At 36.9% G+C, this 25,244-nt stretch overlaps 2 protein-coding genes and 1 pseudogene across 3 annotated transcripts; 1 reads left to right on the plus strand and 2 right to left on the minus strand.

The window, feature by feature from the left end:
- Nucleotides 1–1,147: 1,147 nt before the first annotated feature.
- LOC103963191 (SMR domain-containing protein At5g58720) lies at nt 1,148–7,215 on the plus strand. The gene is made up of 11 exons (XM_009375966.3): nt 1,148–1,953; nt 2,072–2,097; nt 2,361–2,474; nt 3,965–4,026; nt 4,719–4,951; nt 5,201–5,277; nt 5,349–5,405; nt 5,796–5,863; nt 5,958–6,064; nt 6,161–6,231; nt 6,713–7,215. The coding sequence occupies exons 1-11, from the start codon at nt 1,386–1,388 to the stop codon at nt 6,833–6,835; spliced, it is 1,506 nt and encodes a 501-aa protein (XP_009374241.2). The 5' UTR covers nt 1,148–1,385; the 3' UTR covers nt 6,836–7,215.
- A 1,378-nt stretch (nt 7,216–8,593) lies between these two features.
- LOC103963190 (probable inactive 2-oxoglutarate-dependent dioxygenase AOP2) lies at nt 8,594–13,199 on the minus strand. Of its 2 annotated transcripts, XM_048569016.1 has the most exons (7): nt 12,993–13,199; nt 12,005–12,065; nt 11,226–11,296; nt 10,094–10,301; nt 9,868–9,931; nt 9,109–9,436; nt 8,594–8,955 (listed from the first exon to the last, which is right to left on the minus strand). In XM_048569016.1, exons 4-7 carry the CDS (start codon nt 10,242–10,244, stop codon nt 8,713–8,715), a joined length of 786 nt encoding a protein of 261 aa, XP_048424973.1. In that variant the 5' UTR covers nt 10,245–10,301; nt 11,226–11,296; nt 12,005–12,065; nt 12,993–13,199; the 3' UTR covers nt 8,594–8,712. The 2 variants fall into 2 exon arrangements, with proteins under 2 accessions (XP_048424973.1, XP_048424972.1); XM_048569015.1 differs by having other exon boundaries at nt 9,868–10,301; nt 12,993–13,196.
- Nucleotides 13,200–17,756: 4,557 nt separating this feature from the next.
- LOC125470377 lies at nt 17,757–24,971 on the minus strand (annotated as a pseudogene).
- Between the last annotated feature and the right edge of the window lie 273 nt (nt 24,972–25,244).

Below are 25,244 nucleotides of genomic sequence, written 5' to 3' on the forward strand. Positions count from 1 at the left end.
TGGTGAGAATTAAACCTAAGACCTCTCATTTACAAGTGAAGAGAAATACCACTAGACCGTAATACTAAGTGACACTTAACCTAACATTTCTATCGTTTAACCAAAAAAAATGCCACTTAGTACTACGGTCTAGTGGTATTCCTCTTCACTTGTACCTGAAAGGTCTTAGGTTCGATTCTCTCCAAAGGCCAATTTAAACCACATTATTATTAACCAATTGTGAAACTAAGCCCAATCTCTTCCCCTTACTGTAAATAATATCATTTGTTAAAAAAAAAAAAGAGGAAGAAAAGGAATGAGAATAAAAAAAAAAAAAAAGTAGGAAAAGGAATGAGAATAATAAAAAAAATAAAAAGAAGGAAAATGAATGAGAATAAGAAGTGAGAGAATCTTTAATACTTTTTTTTTGATACGTTCGGGCCCCATAGATTCCCTGATAATTGGAGTAAGGTCTGGTTTGATACTAAAATGATTATGAAAAAAGCTAGAATAAAAAAAAGCTGGAAAAGGAATGAGAATAAAAAAAAAAAAAAGTAGGAAAAGGAATGAGAATAATAAAAAAAATAAAAAGAAGGAAAATGAATGAGGATAAGAAGTGAGAGAATCTTTACTACTTTTTTTTTTGATACGTCTGTGCCCACAGATTCCCTGATAATTGGAGTACGGTCTGGTTTGGTACTGAAGTGATTCTGAAAAAAGCTAGTATAAAAAAAAAGTTGGGTGCTATTTTTGTGTTTGGTAAACATTTAGCTTCAGTTTTTTTCATAGTTTTGGATGAAAAAAAGCCAAAAACAAGAAGTTCTAAAACCCAACTTTGAAAAACAGGTTTTTTTTTACATCTGTTTTACATCAAAATTTACCAAATACTATAATAGTGTTTTGTTTTTTCAAAAGCACTTTTACAAAAAAATTTATCAAACACTCTACTACTTTATTTCATAACTGTTTATTTTCATAGCATAGCAGAAAGTAGATTTTTTTCAAAGTACCAATACTAAACCAGCCGTTAGTCGGATAATTTTCCTTTTGGTTCAGGGAAGTCCAAGACAGCTGTCCCCCAATACCAAAAAAGAAAAAAAAAAAAAAAACAAAAAGACGTGTATCCTTGTCAACCATTCGCCAACCACCACCCGACCCCCACCACCACCACCTCCATCTGATATTTTGGGAAATCCCCGGATTAGCCATATCCGCTTTTCTAATTCTCCAATTCTGCTCCCCGCTCCGCCTCCCCAATCTAGGGTTTCTGATCTGATTCCATGCCCACCGGCTGGTCTCAGAAACCCTAATCCTCGGATTTTCGCGTTAGGGTTTTATATCATCAGTCTCCAATCGTCGGCATCGTGACGGATTATAGTCAAACCCTAGCTGTTTCAGCAGCGGCGATGAAGCACACGAAGAGGATAAGGAAGAGGAAGAGCTCGGCGAATCCGACGCGGATCGCCAAGGAAGACGAAGAACAGAAGGTAATCCGCGCGCTTACGGAGGTTTTCTCGTCGGTATCGCTTGACGATGCCATTTATGCGTATCGCGAAGCCGATGGCGACGCGAACAAGGCCGCGGAGATTTTGGAACGGGCGGTGGCTGGAACTGAAAGTTCTGAAGAGCCGTTCACGAGCTCTACAACGGGTGGTGGATCGGACGCGGGCTCGAGCTCGGGTTCGGGTTCGTCGGAAGGGTTTGAGTCGGGTTGTATTCAGAATTTGGTGAGCGAGAAGGGTTTTAGGGGTAAGCAGAAGAGGGTTGTGGCGGCCGCCGGAACGGTATCGACGGTTTTGGGTAAAGAGTACGTGAGCTCGATTCCCAGGAGGGGTCCAACGTTGTCAGAGATGTCGAAGCGGAAGGGTTTTGGTAATGGAGGTGCTGCAGGGGAAGAGGAAGCTGAGCAGTTTCTTTGTTCTATGCTTGGAGATGAGTCTGATCTGAGCTTGGCGGTTGTTAGAGACGTCCTTTGTAAGTATACTCTGTTTGTTTTCATGTTTATGGTAACGCAAGCGATGAATTAAGGATGAAATGCCTTTTAGTCGTGGAAGTAGGGGTTCTTGTATAACCTGAAATTTTGTTTTTGCAGGTCAGTGTGAGTATGATGTTGAAAAGGTATTAGGAGCATTGCGAGTTAGAAAAGTTTTCATCTTTTCTGTTCTCTTCTAAGTGCTGCCTTATGCCAAGGAAGATGAGTTAGTTGTGGCTAGCTTGTATAGAGTTTCTATTATGTTTCCGTCAGTGCTCAAGATGATTGCAGAACAGTCATCAGGTGTCACGGGCATGTTAGAAACTTGGTCCGAGCTAAAAGAGAACCCATAATTGAACCTATAGGTTGTTGCTGTTGTAATCTGATGATTATTTATATGCTTCTTCAGGCCTTGGATGCATTGCTTGAGGTTTCTTCTTCGTACGAACAGTCCTGTAGTAGGTCTGACTATAGTATGTTTTTTAAGGAAGATAGTAGACATCCCTTCGAACAGTCTGATGCTGTAAGTATACTTTTTGTGTTCTTAAATGTGTGACGATACTTGGTAAACATAATAGCGAAGGTTGTGCTCTTAGTTGTTTTCAGTGTGTGGAACATTATTTGATAGCTCACATGCATGGTTAACCTCACATGTTTATGGTGGCATTCTCTGATTTGTTGTTACAGTGTGAGTTTGTAGGTTTGTGCTTTGATGCAGGACAACCTCAATTTTGGGAGGATGTCAGTCTAGTTTGAGTCTTGTTGAATTTATGAGTTGTAAAAAGAAGGCACAGCAGATATTTGAAAGAAAGATAAAGGAAGATTATAAGGATAGAAACTACTAAGTCAGTAGTACTGACTTCGCACCTGTAGGGTTTCTAGGATCACTCCTAGAGGCCGTAGGTAGCACACCTAGGGTTAGGTTGCATCATACAAACCTAGAGAGAAGCAAAGCTCCAGCAATTCTATTAGATCTTTAACTCTTTCCCCAGAGAGTTGGATGTAATTTATAAAGACGTAAACCTAAAATCCTTAAAGAAGAAGGAAATAATCCTTGTAGAACAAGGAAAGTAAAAGGCCAATAAGCCAGATGGAACTGGCATCCTGTATTTTAAAACCCTAGACAGTAAAAGACTAAAACTCCCTTTGCCACATGACAGACTTTAGGGTGGCCTTCACTTTTGTTCTTCATTGCTTATGGTAGTTGTGTTTTATTGATACCATATTTTGTTTCATATACAGGAGCATCTCTAGATGCTTTCTTGTACTTGTTTATTTTTTTGCTAAGAATCTGTTCTTATCAGTCCCTCGCCAGAAGTTACTAGACTGTGGCCTGTGGAAGAACAAATACTCCTCTGGATGTTCTGCTCTGCTTGGCCTCGCTTCTTTGCAAGTGGGGGATTGAGTTTCTGGAGGCTGGGATTGTTTCAACTCATTTCAAGTATACATGACTAGTGCAATGTCACTTTGAATTTTAAACTATCAGATCATATCTGGCTTTTTCGGTGTATATTGTATTTTGAAATTACAGCAAGCAACACCACCTCCTCTCTCCTGTTTCTCAAACACACACATACACATGCATACACAAAACGTACATACAGACTGACAAAAAGAAAGTTAGGTATGGGGTTTGACAGATCAGGATGGGTCTCTTGGTTTAGGTTTGACTCTTTTAAATCAGTCGTGCTACCCTGGATTCATTACACTTTTAAAACAGTTGAAGAGGACTTAGTTATTACCACTTTTCTTTTTTGATAGGACGTAGACGTTACCCTGGTTTTCCAGAGGGTTGTCTTATTGAAATTGAGATGTGTTTCTGTTGTTGTCCGTAAGAGATTAGTAAAGTGGCTTGATGCGTTGGCTTATCAAGGATAGTCACTGACAGTGTAGTTCATGTTATTTTTTATGAATTGTTATTTGTACATATTTTGGCCCCTAAAACGTTTGTGTCTACTTGTTAAAATTTCTTTTCTTCATTGCATATGTATTAATGGCATAATTTTGTGACAGTTGACAGATAGGGCATCTGAGTGCACTTCTCATTCATCTGAATATGAGCAGGATAATATATGGTATGCTGGATACACTTGCAGGCAAATTATTCTAATTGACTTGTCTTTTTACCTCTATTTTTTCTTTATGAATGCTTAAACCTTACACTGTAATTTATATCCCTAGCTATTGTTTATTCTATTTTAAAGGAAAGATGTAAGCTTTGAGTATACTTAAAGCTTATCAAAATGTAGTACTTTCATGGAGTTCTATGGTCATGTTGTAGTGTGTGGCCATATAGGATTTTGATGTTTAGGAACAAATGTTTAATATGTTAACCGGCCGTCTTGTATCAGGATGTGCACTGTAATATTATGTTCAAACATTAAGAGCCATGCATTTAGTTAGCATATGATGTTAGCTTATCATGAGAACCCTTGGACAAGAGGATTATGTTATTGGAGAATTCACTCATTTTGGTTCCTTTGACATATTTCCCGGAGACACAGTTGATATTGTCCAAAACTAGATGTCCAATTGTTTTTAATCTGGATGGTCATAATTTGTTCTTCGGTCAATCCATTTTGTTTGTGCTAATTATGTCAGTAAGTATTTCATTCGCCTATTTAAATGCTATTATGCAGCTTAGCCAAATATGGCACAATATAGACTTAGTCCCTTTTGTAGGCCAGAATTTTCAGCTCAATTTCTTTGGTTCCTTGCTTTGTGGATGTTAAAAATTTAGAACCTGATGGTGTTTTCTTTGTTTTAGGAATTATGGGAAGGTACTCACTAATTCTGAAGCTCATTCTCCTGTTAGCCCCAAAAGTACCCCGGCAGATCTCCCTCAAAAGGTGTTGGAATCTTTGTTTAACATCTCCAAGAGTCCTGAATATGAACCAAAAACCATGAATTGGAAGAATGTTGCAACTAAATTGCAGTCATTGGCACCTGGGTATAATGTTTGCACTTCTGGCGCAGCAGAAGCACAGCAGGACACTTATGGTACCAAACTTTCGATCTCCTCACGCTTCTTTGCAGTTGCATCTTGTCCTGTGCTAGGGGTTAATTTCATTTTATATTAATGGTTTATTTATTTTCAGAATGAATGTTTTGATTTATTTATTGAATGTATCCTATTGTTTTCTTGGAATGAACTGTTATCTATACCAAAAGTATTTAAAGTTCTCTATCTACCCAGCTATAGCAATGTCTTTATCTTTGTTGTCCTCTATTTTTTTGTCTTAAATGTAGTTAAAGGAGATGAATATCATGCATTCAGAGGAACTGCAAAGGAGCACTGGGATTCAATGAGGTCCTATTATCAGAAAGTAAGGGTTTTAACACCTTACTTTCAGTGGTTATTTTAGAAACTTACTGATGATGGAACATTTTTCTGCAGGCTGCAACGGCATATTCAAGAGGAGCACGGGAACATGCAGGTTACCTCGCTGAGCAGGTTTGGGCTTCTCTAAGAGCATAACATTGTTTTGTTGTTTGGGAAGTGTGCTTTCTATGTATTGAAAAATATGATGTGCTTTGAGGCATGCATGTCAGCTTTTGCTATTGATGGTGTAGTGTCTGGCCAGTGTGTTTTCTAGATTTGTGGATTTACCATCCAACAAAGCAGCATTGGTTTCCCTCTATCAATTTCCTTATCAACTCAATGGTGTAGGATAAAACAATATCCTAGGTTGATGCCCCTTTGAGTATTAGTTTAAGGTTCTATTTCCAAGAGGGCTAAGCCTCACGGACAAGTGTTTTGTAATGTATGTAGTTATATTTTATAGAAAAGGAGTTGAATTCAAGTTGAGGTATAAATGTTACCTCTTATCTTTTGATTTGCTAGGGGAGGATACAAACTAAATTGGCACAAGTGGCTGATGAAAGGGCAAGCCAGGAAATCTTTAAAGCTAGGTTGGTGCAATGCTGGCTTGAAAATATTAGTTGTCTTATTCAACTCTCACATTTTGTGTTTGTAGACAAACTAAGCTAATGCTCTAATCTGCAGAAACAAGGGCATAGAAAATGTGATAACAATTGATTTGCATGGGCAACATGTCAAACAAGCCATGAAACTTTTAAAAATGCATCTACTGTTTGGGACGTATGCACAATGTAAGTGTTAGCAATTTTCTTTTTGCTTTCCCTTTGAACAAATTTATTCTGCAATTTTATCATGTGTGGTCTATTTACTTGCTTGCTCTGGTGCAGCGGTTCAATTCCTCAGGGTTATCACAGGGTACGGGTCACATGATTATGGAAAGTCAAAGCTGAAGCAATCGGTAGGGGTTTCAAATTCTTTTTGGCATGAATTTCTTGGGGAAATAGTGGGGTGCTTGGTAATGCATATTAAAATTTCATATTGGTGCCCGTCTTAATGTATGTGCAAATAAAATGTCTGTTACTTTATGATGGTGCCTTTTTGTATGTTGCTAGTGTAGTTTTTGGTGTTATTTCACTCGATTGCATGTTGATTAGGGATTCTTTTTGAAGTGGTTGAACGCTAACAACGGTTTTCTTTTTGGGAAGTTTGAGTTTTCATAACAATTATCCAGAGTTTGTTTTTTCTTTTCTTCCTGTATAGCATAATAAATGAAAGTAACGATCAATGAATTTTACCTTGCCATCTTTTTATGCAATCATTGTAAGTAGTGTCAGAACTATCAAAAGTATATCTTGGTTTCTTTAATTGGATTATTTGATCTCTCAACCTTGTAAACATAAGCTTCGTTCAATACTTTTCTTGCTGCTTGCATTGTACAGGTCATCGAACTTGTTGAGAATGAAGGTATTCAATGGAGTGAAGAGAATCGAGGAGCGGTATTAATCAAGCTAGGTTCACATAGAGAGTTCAGCTTTCTGGATGCGGAGAGTGATCCCGAGTAACCTCCTTTAGCATGGTTACCAGGCATGATCCCTTTTCAGAGTTACTGAATTAAATTACCTCAAAAACTAGTTTGTAAAACCCACCACAGGTTGTGTTTCTGGTCAATGTTGTTGTCAGTCAATAGGGAGGTAAAGTGTAGTTGCCTTAATGTTGTGTTGGAGGTCAGGTTAACAGATGTTCATATTTATCTCTTTTCTCTAGGTTGCTAAATTACTTAGACGCCTTCATTGAAGAAACTAGCTCAGCTCAAGTTGCTCGTTGTACTTACTGTGTGTAGGGCATGTATATAACTTGAGAAACTGTGTAAATTTAACCGAGTTGACAATGACCTGAAACTGAAACAGTTTGATCATAACATGCATCATCGTTTGATACTGTTTCTTGGTTCCTGTTTTGCATGCTCGTAAGTAATGTTTTTGCGCCTCTTCGAAGGAAGGCTTTGAGATTATAGCTGAAGAACAATTGGATTTGTGTTGAAAAACAGTTGGGTTGATTGAAGAACCACTCAAGGTTTTGTTTTCTCGTAGAGATTGAATATGACAAAGGTTCTGAGCTTGATGCCAGGAAATCTCAGATCTTTCCAAAGCTTATCTTGGTTTCTCTAATTTGTTTGATACACAATTATAAATAAATATTAAAAGGATAGCATCAAGGGACAAATGTTTTAACAAATATTTTTACATTTTCTTGCAGCCTTCCGGTTTTATAACATTCAACGTTCTAGATTAAGGGTGATGTGGGGAGGTTTGAACATTAAATGACTTGGATGATGATGTGGATTATAACTAATAAAGAACACACTAATTTAAAAAAAAAAAAAAATCTAATAGGATAAAATTGAAAAAAGCCAATAATCAGACTTTGAAACTAGCATAAAAAGTCAAAAAATAAGAAAAAAAAAAAACATGAAAATAACAATGCCTTGGATGAAGTCTCCTCTTTCATTTTATAAAAAATGAACCCTAATAAATAACAAAAAAGAAATGATTTAAAAAAAAAGGTGATACCATGGATAGAATTAATACTCAACGAAAATGAAACTGCTATAATAAAAGAAAAAAAAAATATGAAAGTGCTGACCAATAAAATCAAGTTGTTTGTTTGATTTGAAAAACTAAAAAAAGTAGAAAAATCATCAATGAACCTAAATCGACAAAACTAAAAAGATTTTGCAAAACCTAATTTAATCACCCTACATATATGAACAATAATATACGATTTAGGGTTTTGTACATTTTGCTTATGTAATGAAGATTCAAGAGACTAACAGTTTGATTCATTGTAGAAGACATCAAAATTTCATATCAATCCTATAAAAGTTGCAAACCTCATCGGCAAAGAGGGAGATGAAGGTTACAAAACTTCTAATCAATGGATTTCTACGTCCCTTCTTGTTTGCACACTTAAAACTAGTGTTTCTTCATTTTTAATTTTATTTTTAATTAGTGTCATATTTTATGCTTTTTGAATTTTATTTTTATGTTTAATATTAGTTAAAATCCACTTAAGCATCCATATCATTTAATGAATGAATATGGACCTTTGGATGTTTTGTAATCTAAAGATTTCAAAAAAATGTAAAAATATTTGTCAAAATATTTATCCTTATTTAAAACATATATATATTTATATGTTTCGTTCAATACTGTTGTTACTGTTGAATGTTGAAGATACCTTGGATGACGGGAGTTGGAGATCGGAGGTTTAGCTGCGGTAAAGTGGATGAGACGAAAAAAAATTGAGCGAACAACACATCGGAAAAAACAACACTACAGCTTTATTTATTTATTTTGGAAAACCCACTACAGCTTTATTTATTCATACACTGCATGCATAAGAAGCCAGACAAGAATCTAAAACAATGGCGCATAAGATCTCAAACACCACAGTAGGCTTTGATAGCATGCTTAGCTTTCTGTCCCTCCTCAGTTAGATAGAAACGAAGGAAATCAAAGTTATCAAACGGCTTATATCGTAAAGGGTGTTTGTCATCAACTAGCTCTTCAGGTACTTGCACGACACTATTTTTATATGAGAATAATGACACCGCATATCTTGTTTTCTTCTCTTTCAGGATGACTTGATGCTCACATGCGCATACCCTATCGTTACTCCATGCCTACCAAATGAAAGTAGGAAAAAAAAAAAAAAAAAGTGAGATAAGACAGTTAGTCAAGGCAATGTGCGTTTGCGCCTTGCACCCGAATCCTGTAAATTACAATAGTTTAGAACAATATAAGCAAGAATAATATGATATGTGAAAGTGACCCACCATGAGTATATCGGATGCCAATACCATAAAAGATGAAGGTGAAGAAGGTGCATAATCAATCCATTGGCCAGCCTTCGTTTTGATCTGCAAACCATTGACCTCACTTTGATGTTGTATGGTTATGAAACACTTGTCTGTGTGAGGAAACAGTCTCACATCATTCTCATTCGTCTGCCCCTGTATTTCATATCCAATGCATCTAAGCTGGTAAGTGGTTGATGCCTGCTGAGAGTCATAAAGCCTCCCCACCCCATAAACATCAAACACCATTCTTGTCACCATTTGATCCAATTCTACCATCATCTTTGAGAAGGAATGAACACTTTCACTAGTTCAAAGAACAAACAGTCGCTCAATGTTAGGCACTATCGATGTTGAAATTTATTTACCAGTTTCAAATAACATACGCTTATGTTGGCAAACTATGAATCCATATCATCTATCAGAGTGCAATCTTGTCTAAATGTATGGTCTATATTCAATATGCCAACATAGGTACTTGCTTGAAGATCCAAGTACTTCTTGAAAAAAAAAAAAAAAAAAAAATAGTTAGAAGTGGTTCTTAAAGAAGCATCGTCACGTACTTCTCGAGTAACAACTTCTAGAGCATAGAAGCACTTTAAACATTTTCTACCAGACAGTAAAAAACGCTTTTAATCATAAGAAACCAGTTTTAACCCTTCCACGAAAACTTACCCAGACAAATCCCTTCTTCATACAGTAAACGAAAAGAAAGTTTAGGAATGAGAAACAAAATACAGAAAATGTTCATTTCCTGCAGGCCACATGATACTCGTGAAGTTTTGAGCTCCTTCTGCAGTTTCTGGATTTTCAATGCCCGTGGAAAAATCGTGAGGAAAGAGAGGATTTCTGGCAAAATAGCCGTGGAGAGGCTTGTCACTGGTCTTCTGCATTTTAGTTTCTAAAGGAAGATCACAAAGATCTTTTAACGCAGAAAAAATGGAGTTTTGAGTTTCCAAAGTACCATTTTTGTAAGCAGCTTCAAAGCAGCCAAACTCTTCCAAGGCATGCTGGACTTGTTTGCATGCCAAGAGCCATGCATCTGTTCCAGGCTCCATGTTTTCATTGGACAAGTCTAGAAAAGGAACCACAAGAGGCTGACGATCTGATCCCATATTTCCCAATTGAACTTTCTTAATTATTAATTAAGCTAGTCTTCAGGCATTGCTTCACTGACAGATCGTAGCAATGAGATGAACATGGTATCATTGTAGATAAATTTATAGCCATTTATAAAAGATAACTTTAGACAAATTTATAGCCACATATAAAAAAAGTTTAGGTGGGTGCACGTATTGTGCTTCCAATTATTAGATGGTAATAATTGAAGGTCACATCACATATAGCACTAAGGTCATGAATTTAACAGTGGAAGGTTTTAAGTTTCGGTATCATGAATAGCATGTTTGATATTTAATTACAGTGTTCTAAAAGCTTTCGTTAAATGCCGCTTGAGCACTAGGCAGTTCGTTACTACTACAATTAGCTTCTAGGTGTTAGAAAATAAAAAAATGATGCTTAGACCTTTGTAAGAGTTGCTTAGACCTTTGTAACATCTATTTTGCATATTATTTTTCAATAAATCACTTGAGACTAGTTGGATATTTGGACTCTGCCAATTTTATTCCATATTTGAGTGCTAAATTTTGGTGTTATTATTATGTGAGTTTGTCAGTTTTAATTTGAGTGCAAATTTTTATATATAACTTGAAATTTTAAATTAGATAATAAGTTAAGTTCAAGTTGAAACTTGAAATAGAAAGCAACTAGGGAAGGTTTCGAGAGGGAGAGAGAGAATGAGTCGATAGGAAAGAGGGAAAAACTAAGGGCTCATTAGGAAGTGCTTTTAAAATGACTGAAAGCATTTTTGGTGACACATCCCGACCCAGAATGTCCACTAGGACTCTGAATCGAGCTGTGCTGGCCGAAACCTAGAAGGTGACGAAGCCATAAAGTGCAGTGATGTGGAAAATGTGAATAAATTTAAACCTAAAAGTGCCTAAATATAAGAGTGCGCTGTGAGCTGAAATGAACCTAATTCACACGTGGTGACAGAGCATAAGTACAATACAGTAAAATAGGATGAGAAATTATACCATTGAAGGCATTCGTCTGCACCAAGATTTGCCAATATTCCTCATCAACACAAAAACTCTGCTACTAGAACCTGGAGGGACGAAAAACAAAAGGGTGAGTGGGCACAAAAACAAAGGTTTATGAAACACAGTTATTTTCCAAACATACTAACCCCTCGCTGTAAAATATCTATAGTTTCCTGAAAATCATACTATGTATAGGTATGAAATCAAATGCATGCCAACAATAAAATCCAGAAATCTGTAATAATATACGCTTTAGTGTTACAATCTCGTAAAGACTAGTGCTAGTCACTGTCACATACGAGTCAGAATTGCCTATTGCAATCTGTATGACATGACTAGCACCTACTTAGATTCAAAGCGAGCGTGTAGTGCTGATGTGAATAACATGTGAAAGACTAGCCTGACCCTAGGCTGAGCACTAATACCTAGGTGTAGCAATGATGAGCGGACTACATGAATATATATATATATATATATATGCATGCCATAATGATTCAATGATTCAATGATTTCAATCAACAATATAAACTTACCTGAACTTACTTGCGCATCCCGTAGGATTATTTTAGCATCTCACAACAGTACAACATTTATGAGCAGGTAAAATGCATATGAATATGCCATGACAATATATAAATCTTAACCACACAACAGTATTTTTTTAGAATTAAATAAATCATGGCAATATATGTATAAACCAATTTAAAAGCATTTGTGGAAACTATACAATATATATATATATATATATATATGAAAACAAAATGCCCACTCACAAAACATGACATCGGGTCAAACCGGCCTCGCCGCTTCAAGGATCCTTGCAATGTGTTTCACCTAGAAATGAAACCATTATGTAATTATGAATAACGTATTAACATATAAACGAGTTCTTCGTACAAAATTCGGCTAATAAAGAAACTATTTTAAAATGGTCGAACTTCGAAAAAAAGAGGGCGGATTCGGGTCCGGCACGTTGAAAAACCTAAGGAGGGACATCGGGTTCCTCCATGCACCCACGCGCACCTCGCATGCCTTCATCGTGAGTTTTCCAGATTTTTTTTCTTCATGTTTTTCCCCTAAATTTAGGAGCTCATTTCAAGCTCACTTTTCAACCAAATTCAATGATTCAAAAGCCAACTAGAAGCTAGAAATTTGGGGAACATGTGGTACCAGTTTGAAGTCGAATAGTGGCCGCAGTTGGCCGGGGAAATGGTCTTAAAGTGGCCAAATGGCCACGGGTCCAAGTTTTCCAGAATCCGGAAAATTTCATCCCAAATTTCAGAGCTAATTTCTAGCTCGATTCTCAATCAAATTCGAGGATTCAAGAACCATATTAAAGCTAGAAATATAGAGAACAAGTTCATACCAAATTATAGCCGATTTTATGTCGTTGTTGGCCGGAAAAATAGCCTAAAGATGGTCAAACGGTCACGGCCAAATTTTCCAGAAATCTGGAAATTTCTTCCCAACTTTCATAACTAATTTCTAGTTCGATACTTAACCAAACTTGATGATTCGAAAACAATTTTGAATTTAGAAATGTAGAGAAGATATTCATTTCTTAGAAGGCCCAATAGAGATCGGAGTTGGCCGGAAAATTTGCTGGAAAATAGCCAAACAACCAAGATTGGAAATTTCCAGAATGAACAGTGACCTTCCTTTGTATTTTCCGAGGTCCTACGCCATCAAAACCACCCAAAAACTTACCAATCATGAACCTAGACATGATCTACAATGATAGAGACCAATTTCAAGGCTTACCTTGGCCGGAAATGGTCAGAATTCACCGGAGAATAGTGATGCACAGTGATGGTACTGTGCAGCGCGGGGAGGTAGTTTTCAAGGTACTTTTCTCCTATTTCTAGGTCCAATGGCTCACAAGGATTACAAGGGATGATGGTGGGGGGGGGTCGCCTTGCTGTGGTTGCAGGTGTAGAGGTGTGGGTGTGTGTGTGTCTCGGCAAAAGAGGAGGTGAAGGAGTAAAGGTGAGTGAGAGTGAAAGAAGACGATGAAAATAGAGAGTGAGAAAGAATTATCACGGGACAGAAAAGGACCCCCAAGAAAAATGGGAAATCTTGCCACGTGTTAGAGAAAGTGTGGTAAAAAAATGTAGAAATATCTTTAATGTGGAAATTACCCAAAATGCTCCTATCGTTCCGAATTCCGTAAAATCTTCGTTTTAGCTTCAAATTCAATTCCGTTTGCGCTCACGCGTTTGTATCATTGAGAACTACGCAAATACACTAAAAGAATGAGTCATATGTCCCTCTAACCGATGGTCAACGGAAATCAAAATCCTTACCTCTAGGAGCATTTTCATCAAATCACTCATTTAAAATTAATAAAATTATAAAATTAAAAACGGGTTGTCACATTTAATGAAATTGATTTTGAGTTCCTTGTACTTAAAACCTTCTCCTCTTTAACAAGAAAACAATAGCTCTTCCAATCAATAGGACTTGGGACAACAATGAACCAAGAGCTTGCAATAGCAGTGGCTTAGGCTTTATATGGTATTCCCTTAACTATTCCCTATTAGAATCAGTCTAGGAATTAAACCATATTAAGCACAATGAATCATGAGTCTATAAGAGTTCCAGCACTAAGTTTCAATCCCAAAAGGTTTGAACAACTCTCAATTCTATTATCCCAAAACACTTACGATAACTTACAGCTTTTAATCAGAACTTTTCCATATCATTATTAGCTCTATTATATGATTGATACTCATATCTTACATTCTTCACTTGGCAATAAAACTGGTGACAAATTAGTGTTTTTGACACCATTAGTGAGCAATCCCGGTGAGGAGGCTATGTGATCCATCGCACCGATATCGATAATCCATCGATGGAGGTGCAAAGGATTTTTGACAAACCTTTGGTAGTTGTGGCAGCATAATGTTGAGAATTTGTTGAAATTGAGAATCAGGATTGCATTTTCTGCATAGGGGGCCCTTCATTAGAAACTTGATTTGTTGACGAAGAGTCGTAGTCTCGATTGGATTGATTGCCACCACGTTGATTGGATTTGTTGTCAGATGGATACCCATGCAATTTGTATCAAGTGTTAATGGTGTGGTAGTCTTGATCGCAATGCGTACAATGAAGGGGTTAGCGAGTAGAAGAACCTGATGTGAATCCTGGCCCTAAAGGACTGCCATGGTCGCTGTTTCAGTGGTGGTCCGGGGAATGCTCAAAGAACACTGTCTCTCCTCGTATGAGATCGAGAGGTAAGCCTAACGTACACTAAGTAAGGGATTAGATTACACTATATAAATCGTCGAGTCCCATAAGGAATTGCAATCTTCTTGAATCACTGGTTTTCTCATTTTGGGCACCACACGTGCAGGAGGATGAATCACTGTAAGACGATAACTCATCCACAGACTCTTTTCTATTTGGTATAGTAAGCGACAACAGAGAGTTGATCTTGAGAAAGAAACAATTTTTGGTTGCAACTGAAAAATCCGAGGGGCATTGCTTTGAGAATACCGCCGTTGCTATTCTTCCCAAATTGCATGAGCACTAGTCATGTAGAGAATACTGTCTGAAATATCATAATCAATTGAATTGATGATCCAGGCAGCAATCATGCCGTTGCATCTCTTCCTTGTAGCATGGTTGTCGGACTTGGTTTCGGCGGAGGGTTTGTAACAGTGCCATCAACAAGACCACGTTTGTTTTGCTCGGGGCCAGGTTTAATAGTTGTCCACATAAAGGGGCTTCTAGACCAACACCACGATTGTTGAAATTTTTTAGATAAATGGGCTCGGAGGATTCCATTCTAACGATATCGATACTGTTTTCAACCTTACCACCTGCCTGATCCTTTAAGTGTAGAGTTTTACCACAAAAAACCTCGGTATTAGTTAGAGTAGGTTAATTATATTTAAACCCATTGGTTTTCTTTCCCCCCATCGATGTGGGACTGCCAACACATCCCCTCACCTGTAACCACATTTAGTGGTTCACATATGAAGATACACACATTAGCAATTAAAACTCAGAGGTCAGTTCCAATGGAGTCCAAACTTGTTTTCGACTTGTTTTCAATCTTTTCAGAAAGTGTCTCTTAAGAACTCAAAGACATGCTCTATGTTAAAAATCCAAACTTGTTTCCAAGCCCACACTTCCTGATGACAAGTTTTTGGCTTGCATGGGCCCGTAACCGTGGACTCTGATACATGTTGAAATTTTAGTTTGTTTCCAAGCCCACACTTCCTGGTGACAACCCCACTCTAACGACCATATGCCCAATCCGTCATGTGTGAGATTTTATCTCAAAAAATCTCGATATTAGTTAGAGTAGGGTAATCATATTTAAACTCATTGATTTTCTTTTCCTCCACCGATGCCGGATTGCCAACAAACGATGGGGTGGTCTGAATGACGAAAAACAATGGATTGGAAGCATCAGCTTGGCATCAGGCTTGCTTTCGCTCGAAGTCTGAATCCTTAACCATGGCTAAGGTGGACGACATAAAAAAAAAAAAAAAAAAAAAGAAGAAAACTCGCTGCTTGTGTCTTAGACAGGAGGCAAAGGGAAACAGCGGCAGAAAAAGAACTAGTGTTTTAACCTAGCTCTGGATACCATGTAACAATTATATTTGGCCAAATGATTTCTTTCCATCCGATACAAAGACCACACAGTCACTATGTTGATAAGAAATAATACAAATCAGTTACAAACTTTGTTTCCTATTCTAAGCCACCATATCAGGAATCTTCATATCATTGACTTCTTAACACAAATGACTGAAGTACAGTAGTCCGTTGTCCTTACAACCGATTTTGTCCCCTCTCTAGGGTAGTACCACATAGGCTGGCATTTTGAACCCGATCTGTTAAAACTAGTATTTGGATGGGTGTTTAACGGGTTAGGTTGTTAACGGGTCAATTCGTCAGTCACCGGTTAAATAACAGGTCATTTTGGGTCAACCTGTGAAACCCGTTAGCACCCATTAACACCCATTAGGGAGGACTTTTGTGTAATTTCATAGTTGGAATAGAAAACCTAGCTCTCTGTCTGTTCGCTCACGTTCAAACCCGGCCTGCACGTTCCTCTCCGGGGCTGCTGTTTATTGAGTTCTGCCACCCTCTCTCCGGTAAGTTCCGATTCCCTTTCACCTCTTCTTCCATTGCGATTACTTTTTTGTTTCTGCAGATTATATTTTCGACTATTTTTCTCAGTTTTTTATTAGAATTGAGAGCTACTTTTTCTTCCATGACGAAGAAGCCGCCTCAGCGGCGGTGAAGGAGCTGAGATCGTCCTTCGTCTCGGCCTCTCGGGAATTAGGTTTTGATTAGAATTTGGAGAAAAGTTTTAGGTCTTGGATTTTTTTGTTGGCTCCTGAATTTTTTGGTGTGCACATGCTGATCGATTGATGCACGTCTCACCAACTCTCTCTCTTTCAATAATTCATATCTATATGCTAAATCATGAATTGGGTTGTGATCAGAATTTGCTGATTGATGTAGTTCAATACAAAACTCTATTGTATGCTCATTGCTTACTCAGTTGTTTTGTTACATCATTGCTCACTCAGTTGTTTCATCAAATCACTCCATGACTTGCATATGCACACAAACCGAATGAAAAAAGGAGGTGGCTAGCACAAGCAATAGGATGCTAAGATTTCTTTCTTACACAGTGTAAAAAAAACAAAAAAAAGGGTTAACGGGTTGAAACGGATGACCCGTTAACTTAACAGGTTGGATTCAGATGATCTATTAACTTAACGGGTTGGACCCAAACCCAATAACTCGACCCGTTTACAGGTCTAGTACCACTGTGCAGCAGGAATGATGACGTCCGGTCTTTAGGATTCGACAGCCCACTTTTATATTATCGTGCACTCCCAATGTCTAGTCGAGTCACCAAGCTTGAGGAACTCAATACAGACCAATATTCAGTAAGGAGATTATATGGAGATGAGAGAAGAAGGTAATGGAATCACTCTCGAAGGGTGAATTACTCTCTTTATATATAAATGAGTCCCTCCTCACTATAGCACCATTATATGATAATATAGTGATTTTAATAGGACATAATATCGTACCAAAGGATAATAGCAACGGTATTGTAACATATGACTATTGAACAAATGAATATGCTTATGTATGACGACATAAACAGAATGAAGATAGAATTAAATAAACTCGGCTCAATGGATTTTTTTCAGTCCCTACTTTCGAAAATGGGGTTCTCTCTTGGGAGAAAAGTCCTGTTGAGTAGGGGCTTGAATCAAATTCCAACAACATGCAGTAGAAAAGCTGCCGCATGAAGCCACCAACATATTCTTCGATACAAAAAGATTATGCTATGCTAGGTGTGACATTCTATTGAACTATTTTATGCAACACTAAGAGTCTAAGAAAATGACGGTGCCAACAAAAAGAGATATTAAACACCCAAAAAAAAAAAAAAACTTCTGTTCATTACAATAATATTACATGCAGTAGAGAAACAGCAAGAAACGAAAGGAAGACAACAAATTAACAGTAAGGTAGGTGCCTTTTAGATCAAAAGGGATCTTGACGACCACAGTAGGCTTCGATAGGACTCTTAAATTTGTGTGTCTCCACATTTTGAGTGAAACGGAGGTAATCGAAATGACCAAATGGCTTATATCTGAAGGGGTGTTTGTCTACAACAAACTCTTCAGGTACTTGCACAATTCCATCACTTTTATATGAGAATAATGCCAGTCAATATCTTGTTTTGTTCTCTTTGATATGACTTGATGCCCACACAAGGTTATTCCGTCGTTACTTCATGCCTGCAAAATGAAAATAGAAAAATAAAACAAACAAAAGGTGAGTTAAGTTACCTACTGCAGTTTGTGTTCATCCTCTTACACCCGAGTTTGAATTTACGTTTCTGTAAATTAAACGAGTGTATAATTTTTCTTTGTAAAAGAAAAACATGCAATATAACAATCTAAGCTGGAATGACATGAAATGTGGAAGTTACCCACCATTAGTGCATCGGTTGCCAACACTAGAAAGGATGAAGGTGAAAAAGGTGCTGCCTCAACCCATTGGTCATCCTCTGTTTTGATCTGCAGACCATTGACATCATTTTGGTGTTGTTTGGATGTGAAATTCCTGTCTGTGTGAGGAAGCAGTCCAGATCAGTCTCATTCGTATGTTGTGGTTTATAATTAATGCATCTAAGCTGGTAAGTGGTTGATGCCTTGTGAGAGTCATAAGTATCAAACACCATTCTTGTCACCATTCGATCCAATTCTACCACCACCTTTAAGAAGGAATGAACACTCTCACTAGTTCAAAGAACAAAGACAACGATAAGTAGACGCAATTTATATATCTTTGTGTGTGTGTGTGTGTGTCCTTTTTTTTTTTTTTTTTTTTTTTGTCGAAAGATAATTTCATTGAAAAAGGGGAAAACATACATGAAAAGGCAAAACCACTCCAGTCCCAGAAAGATGGCCAACAATACCCAAAAAAGAAAATAAATGGCCAAGCGGAGATAGAGGATTAAACAGGTTGTAAACACGAAGTAGGATTCTCTCCCCTTCTATTACCATCATTTTCTCTCACACTCTTCTTTTTGTCTTATTCTTTATATAAAAAATTCAGAACAAGATGTAGACGTGACTTAATCGTAACTGTTTAAATAGGAGGGGATGAAAGGAAAGAGAATCCTACTCCTGTAAACATCACATGAAAACAGCTTCTGTCCGACCTGAGGCGACCCTCTAACCCCAAAATGCTCTTTTACCATAGTTTTGAATAGTATACTATGCTTGTGTCAGAAGCCTAAAAGTGCTTTTATTAGTTTATTCAAAATCTAAATGCTTCTTCATGAATGACCTCTTGAAGAATCATTTGACAAGTGTTTTTCAAAAAGCACTTGTAGAACTTAAAAACACGTAAATTTTAATGGCAAATGTTGTTAGAGATATTAAGCAAATGGGTTAGATGATGACAAGTGTCAAAGGATTAAGAGTAGTTGTTAGTTTTGTAGTCTGTTGGGTTTGTTGTATAAATACTCAAGTACAATTGCTTACACATTAAGAAAATAAGAAGAAATACATTTTGATATAGTTTTACTTCTCTCTCTTCTTTCTCTGTCAAAGCTCTCGAATTCTTCTCTATTAGGAATGCTATAGAACTTCATCTACAAGGTTAACATGGTATCAATCGTTGCCATAGCTAACGCTTGATCTCTGATCCTTTTGCTTCCGCTACTGTTTAGAGCTCTTCTTCTTCGTCTTCTCTGTGCTCAGTGTTGCTGCTCATCATCTTTTGGCAGCTTTGACTTCGAGTTCTCTCTATGCGATTCTAGGGTTTCATCAACTTTTGGAATTTGTTCTTCGTCTTCTCCGAGACTTCGTCCTATGCCTACTAGGTGTTTGTTATAATTCCCGATTGCTAATTCTTCTTCAATTCCAAAATTTGCAGCTTATTGATTTGCAATCATGGTAATTGCTTCTCAATTAAAACTTGTTCAGTCTCCAATTACTGTACTTATTTCATCAATTTCCACATCTGTGAGTGTTAAACTTGATGACTTGAATTATCTTAATTGGAATTTTCAAATGCAATTACTGCTTGAAAGTAATGGGATTATGGGATTTGTTGACGGTACGAATCCATGTCCTGCTTGCTTCAATCCTCAATTTGGAGACTCTGGAGTAGTTTCTAATTCATCCACATCTGTTGAAACTGATGAGTATCGTATATAGATGATGCATGATAGAGCTCTTATGCAATTGATTACTACTACTCTATCCCCTGTAGCCATGTCTTGTGCAATTGGTAGTACTTGCTCTCAGGATCTATTGGACTTGCTTAAAGGAACAATTTTCTACTGTTTCTCGGACTAGCATATTCCAAATGAAGTCTAATCTTCAAACAATCAAGAAAGGTTTTGATTCAGTTGCTTAATACTTACAAAAGATTAAGGAAGCAAGAGATTATCTCTCAGCTGCTGGTGTTCCTTTTGCTTATGAAGATATTGTTATTCTTGCACTTAATGGCTTACCTGCTGAGTACAACACATTTCGGTGTGTTATTAGGGGTTGCGAAAATGTGATCTTAATGAAGGAATTCAGGTCTCAGTTGCTTGCTAAAGAGACGATAATTGAATCTAATACTCAAGCTCCATTTATATCTGCAATGGTTGCTAATAATTCCCCATAAGTATCACAAGGGTCATTCTCTGGTGGAAATGGACAATCTCAGTTTGTGACTGGTAATTTCCGGAACTTTAATGGTAATAAGAACCGAAGTAAAGGCAAGTTCAATCAAGGTCCTAGAAACTTTAATTCTAGGAAATTTAATCCAACTCAAACCCATGTTATTCCTACACCAACTCCTGGAGTTCTTGGTCAACCACCAGGTCTTTATTCTTCAAGTTCTTCAGCTCCCCAAATGGTTATTTGCCAGTTATGTAACACTGAGGATCATTCTGTAGCTTTTTGTGTTTCCAAACCACCCACAAGAACTTAGTGTCAAATATGTGGTAAAACAAATCATGCAACTTGGTTTTGTTTTCATTATGATAAAGGCCCTAACTATATTGGTTCTAGTTCTGGAACCTCATATCAGCAAGGGTCTTCTTCATTTTCTCCTTTCAATGGAGTACAAGGTTATCAGTCTTTAGTGGCATCTCCTCAATTTCCTCAGTAATCTATGCAAGCTATGCATTTTGTTCTTTCTCAGCACTCTCAGCCTACTCCATAGTCTACTCCTCAGATTTGGCTTACTAATTCGGGAGCAACAAATCCTGCAGATTTGACTAATCTTGCTCTAACATCTCCATATCCCTCTAATGAAGTCATTCAAACAGCTAATGGTGAAGGTTTGCGTGTATCTCATGTTGGCAATACTTAAGCTAAATTATGTTCAACCTATTAAACTAAACTCTATGTTATATGTTCCTTAGTTAACTCAGAATTTGTTGTCAGTGCACAAAATTTGCCTTGACAATAATTGTTGGCTCATTTTTTATGCATTTGCTTTCTGGATTCAGGACAAGCCCACATGGATGATACTATTCAAAGGGTTGTGCAGTAATGGACTCTACCCAATTTCATCTCTTGCCACTTCCAATCTTGGGGTTTTTAAACCAATTCACCAAGCTAAAGCACTTCTTGGGCAGCTGGTTAATTCTTCAATTTGGCACCAAAGATTAGGTCACTGTTCTAATCCCATTGTTACCTTAATGTTGAATAAAGCCAACTTATCATGTACTAAGGATTCTTCACCTATTATGTGTCAAAGTTGTTTAGAAGGAAAGTTTTGTAAAATACCTTTTCCAGTCAATGTTAATAAGTTTGTAAAACCTTTTGAGGTGGTGCGTAGTGATCTTTGGGGTCCTGCACCTTGTTTGTCAGTTGATGGCTTCAAATACTATGTTACATTTGTAAATGAATGTACCAGATTTTGTTGGTTGTTTCCTCTTGTGAATAAATCTGATCTTTGTGCCATTTACATTACCTTTTATTCTTTTGTCCTCAATCAGTTTTCAAAAACCATTAAAGTTCTACAAAGTGATTTTTTTTTGGGGGGGGGGGGGGGGTGTGGTATGTATTTCTCACAAACTTCAAACATTTCTTTTAAACAAGGGGATCTCACATCATAAATCTTGTCCTTACACCCTTGAGCATAATGGTTTAGCTGAGAGGAAACATAGGCACATTATTGAAACTACAATTACTTAACTTCAAACAGCAAGACTACCTTCTCAGTTTTGGTCTTTTGCATGTCAAACAACCATATATCTTATTAATAGAATGTCATCACCTGTTTTATCCAATAACTCACCATTTCAGAGTTTATTCAGTATTGATCCTGTTCTCTCATCTTAAAATATTTGGTTGTACCATCACCTGTTTTATCCAATAACTCACCATTTCAGAGTTTATTTGGTATTGATCATGTTCTATCATCTTAAAATATTTGGTTGTACCTGTTACCCTATCCTTAAGCCATATAATACCACAAAGTTACTTGCTAAAACCATTAAATGTGGTTTTTTGGGATATGCCTCAAAATATAAAGGGTATATTTGTTATGATGTACCTCACAAGAAAGTGTATATTTCTAGGCATGTGGTTTTCTTTGAACAAGAATTTCCATATACAGACTTATTAACTCTTCCAAAATCAAAAATCTCATCTCCACTTACACATCTTGAACCTGTATCATGTCATGTTCCTTTTGTGACTCCTAATAATATAATAGTGCCATCTTCATTATCAAGTCCAAATTTAGCAGGTCATGTGCTTACAGAGATTTCATCACCTTCGCCAGCCTCATCTCATTCCCCTAGTTCCCCTACAACATCTACTAATGTTCAGTTCCATTCTTAACCCCAACTTACACCTTCTCCAGCCACTTCCACCAATGATTCCTCTCGGTCCATTACTGATGCAGTACATGTATTTTCTCAGCCTCCTATGGTGCTTGATCATTATCCTAAGGTTCTTCCAATGGTGTTAGATATTCCACCACTCAATCTCCATCCTATGCAAACCAGGAGTAAGAGTGGCATTATTAAGAAGAAAACTCTTTTGTCTGCATTATCTGCATCTTCTTTAGTTAATTTATCAGTCATGGAACCAGCTACATATAAGTCTACTCTTAAGTGTCCCCTTTGGTTCAATGCTATAAAGGAAGAAATTGCAGCATTACATACACAAGATACTTGGAGTTTGGTGGATCTACCTGTAAACAAGAACTTGGTGGGTTGTAAATGGGTGTTCAAGATAAAAAGACATGCTAATGGTTCTGTTGCAAGGCATAAAGCCAGATTGGTGGCCAAGGGCTTTAGTCAAGAACCTGGAGTTGATTATATTGAGACATTTAGTTCGGTAGTTAAGCCTACAATAGTAAGAATGCTTTTGGCATTAGCTGCTTATTTTGATTGGCCTTTAAGGCAACTGGATGTGAAAAATGCATTTTTACATGGCATTTTGTAGGAAGAAATTTATATGGCTCAGCCACCTGGCATTAAGGATCTATTACATCCTCATTTGGTCTATAGGCTTCACAAATCACTTATGGTTTGAAACAAGCCCCAAGGGCTTAGAATGAGAAGTTCACTGCATTTCTTCCAAAATTGGGGTTCCATAATACATATTTAGATTCATCTCTCTTTGTGAAAGTTATTGGTTTTGATATTGTAGTTCTGTTACTTTATGTCGATGACATAATAGTAACTGGCAGTGCTTCCACAGTTATCTCACAAGTGATTTCAGCATTGACTATTGAGTTTGATATCAAGGATTTAGGTTCTTTGCATTATTTCCTGGGAATACAAATTACCAAGATTGCCAATGGTTTATTTCTTTCCCAACATAAGTATGTTCAAGACTTATTAAACAAAACTAAGATGCTTGATTCTAAGGCTTGTGATACTTCCTATCTTCCTTACAATAGGTTGCTTAAGGATGATGGTGATCCTTACAATAATCCAATGTTATATAGAAGTCTTGTAGATGGTTTACGCTGATTGGGCCGGTGACTCTAATGACCGAAGGTCAACCACTAGTTTAGTGGTATTTGTGGGTAATAATCCTATTTCTTGGTTTTCCAAGAAACAACAAACAGTTTCTCAATCTTCTACTGAAGCTGAGTATCGGGCACTATCATCCACTGCTGCTGAGCTAGATTAGATTAAACAACTTCTGGTTTTTCTGCATTTCCATTACTATTTCCTCTTGTTTTGTTTTGTGATAATCTTTCTGTTATAGTGTTGTCATTCAATCCTATTCAACATCAAAAAACAAAACATATTGAGATCGATGTACACTGTGTCAGGGAGAGAGTTGCCAAGCATCAGCTTTATGTGCAGTTTGTTTCATCTCAGAAGCAGTTTGTAGACATTCTGACAAAAGGATTAAGTTCCACTTTGTTTCGTATACATTGTAACAATCTCATGCTAAGATTCTCTAAGTATGAGATTGAGGGAAGATGTTAGAGATATTAAGTAAATAGGTTAGATGATGACAAATGTCAAAGGATTAAGAGTAGTTGTTAGTTTTGTAGTCTATTGTGTTTGTTGTATAAATACTCAAGTACAGTTGCTTACACATTAAGAAAATAAGAAGAAATACATTTTGATACAGTTTTACTTTTCTCTCTTCTTTCGCTGTCAAAGCTCTTGAATTCTTCTCTATTAGGAATGCTATAGAACTTCATCTACAAGGTTAACAAATGCAACTAGAAGTGCTTTTTAGCCATTCCAATATCATTCCGCAAACAGGCCCATATGTACATTCATAAAAAATAGGAAAACTTTGTAGTGAGTAGATCAATACTGAAAAGAGTAATAGGGAGACTACATATTTATATCATATTGAAGTATCATACTATATGACAAGTGATTCATACAACCAACATGAGATAAACTTATTAGTTGACACGACACATATACATCACTTGACACATCAGATGATATACCAAATATACAAACATATAGTCTTTCTAGCACTTTCTTACCAAAAAGGGTAATTTCTTGCTGGCCACATGATACTTGTGAACTGTTGAGCTCCTTCGAAGGATGTTGGAGCTCCTTCATAGTGAGGAGAGTGGATGTTGGCCAAAATAGTCGTAAGACCATCTCTAAAAGTGATGTCAATTTTGAACATAAAATTTAATTTTACAGCATATATGGTCTTCTGCATTTTAGTTTTCTAACGGACGATCAGAAAGACCCTTTATCGTAGAACAAATGGAGTTGTGAATTTTCAAAGTAACTTTATTGTAAATAGTTCAAGTGTGTGAGAAAGTTGCGCGTAAATCTAACTTCTTAATTAAATGATTGTGCACCAAGTATGACGCTTTTTCAGTTAAGTTCTTTTATGTGGCTCGAGCGAACGAAGACTTAAAATTTAGTGTGGCTTTGTATATGCTTGCCCAAAGAGTAAAAGAAATCGAAATAGGAACTAAAATGAGAAACATAATTAATGTAATCATTTCATGATGGAGTCAAAATTATAAACATTTACAAAAATAAAATCTAGGCCGATTAGTTGA

Source organism: the organism of the source record quoted next, unplaced genomic scaffold (assembly GCF_019419815.1).
Source record: "Pyrus x bretschneideri cultivar Hongxiangsu unplaced genomic scaffold, Pyrus_bretschneideri_v1 Contig5, whole genome shotgun sequence".
In the NCBI taxonomy this organism is placed as follows: Eukaryota; Viridiplantae; Streptophyta; class Magnoliopsida; order Rosales; family Rosaceae; genus Pyrus; species Pyrus x bretschneideri.

What these genes read in the sequence shown, in the direction of transcription:
- LOC103963191 (XM_009375966.3), top strand. Translation starts at nt 1,386, where the DNA reads ATGAAGCACACGAAGAGGATAAGGAAGAGGAAGAGCTCGGCGAATCCG. An exon ending in CCTTCGAACAGTCTGATGCT is followed by an intron (nt 2,475 to 3,964) that starts GTAAGTATACTT and finishes ATTTTGTGACAG; the next exon opens with TTGACAGATAGGGCATCTGA. An exon ending in AGCACAGCAGGACACTTATG is followed by an intron (nt 4,952 to 5,200) that starts GTACCAAACTTT and finishes TCTTAAATGTAG; the next exon opens with TTAAAGGAGATGAATATCAT.
- LOC103963190 (XM_048569015.1), bottom strand. Translation starts at nt 10,244, where the DNA reads ATGGGATCAGATCGTCAGCCTCTTGTGGTTCCTTTTCTAGACTTGTCC. An exon ending in GCAGGAAATGAACATTTTCT is followed by an intron (nt 9,437 to 9,867) that starts GTATTTTGTTTC and finishes TCTTTGAACTAG; the next exon opens with TGAAAGTGTTCATTCCTTCT. An exon ending in TGGCATCCGATATACTCATG is followed by an intron (nt 8,956 to 9,108) that starts GTGGGTCACTTT and finishes TTCATTTGGTAG; the next exon opens with GCATGGAGTAACGATAGGGT.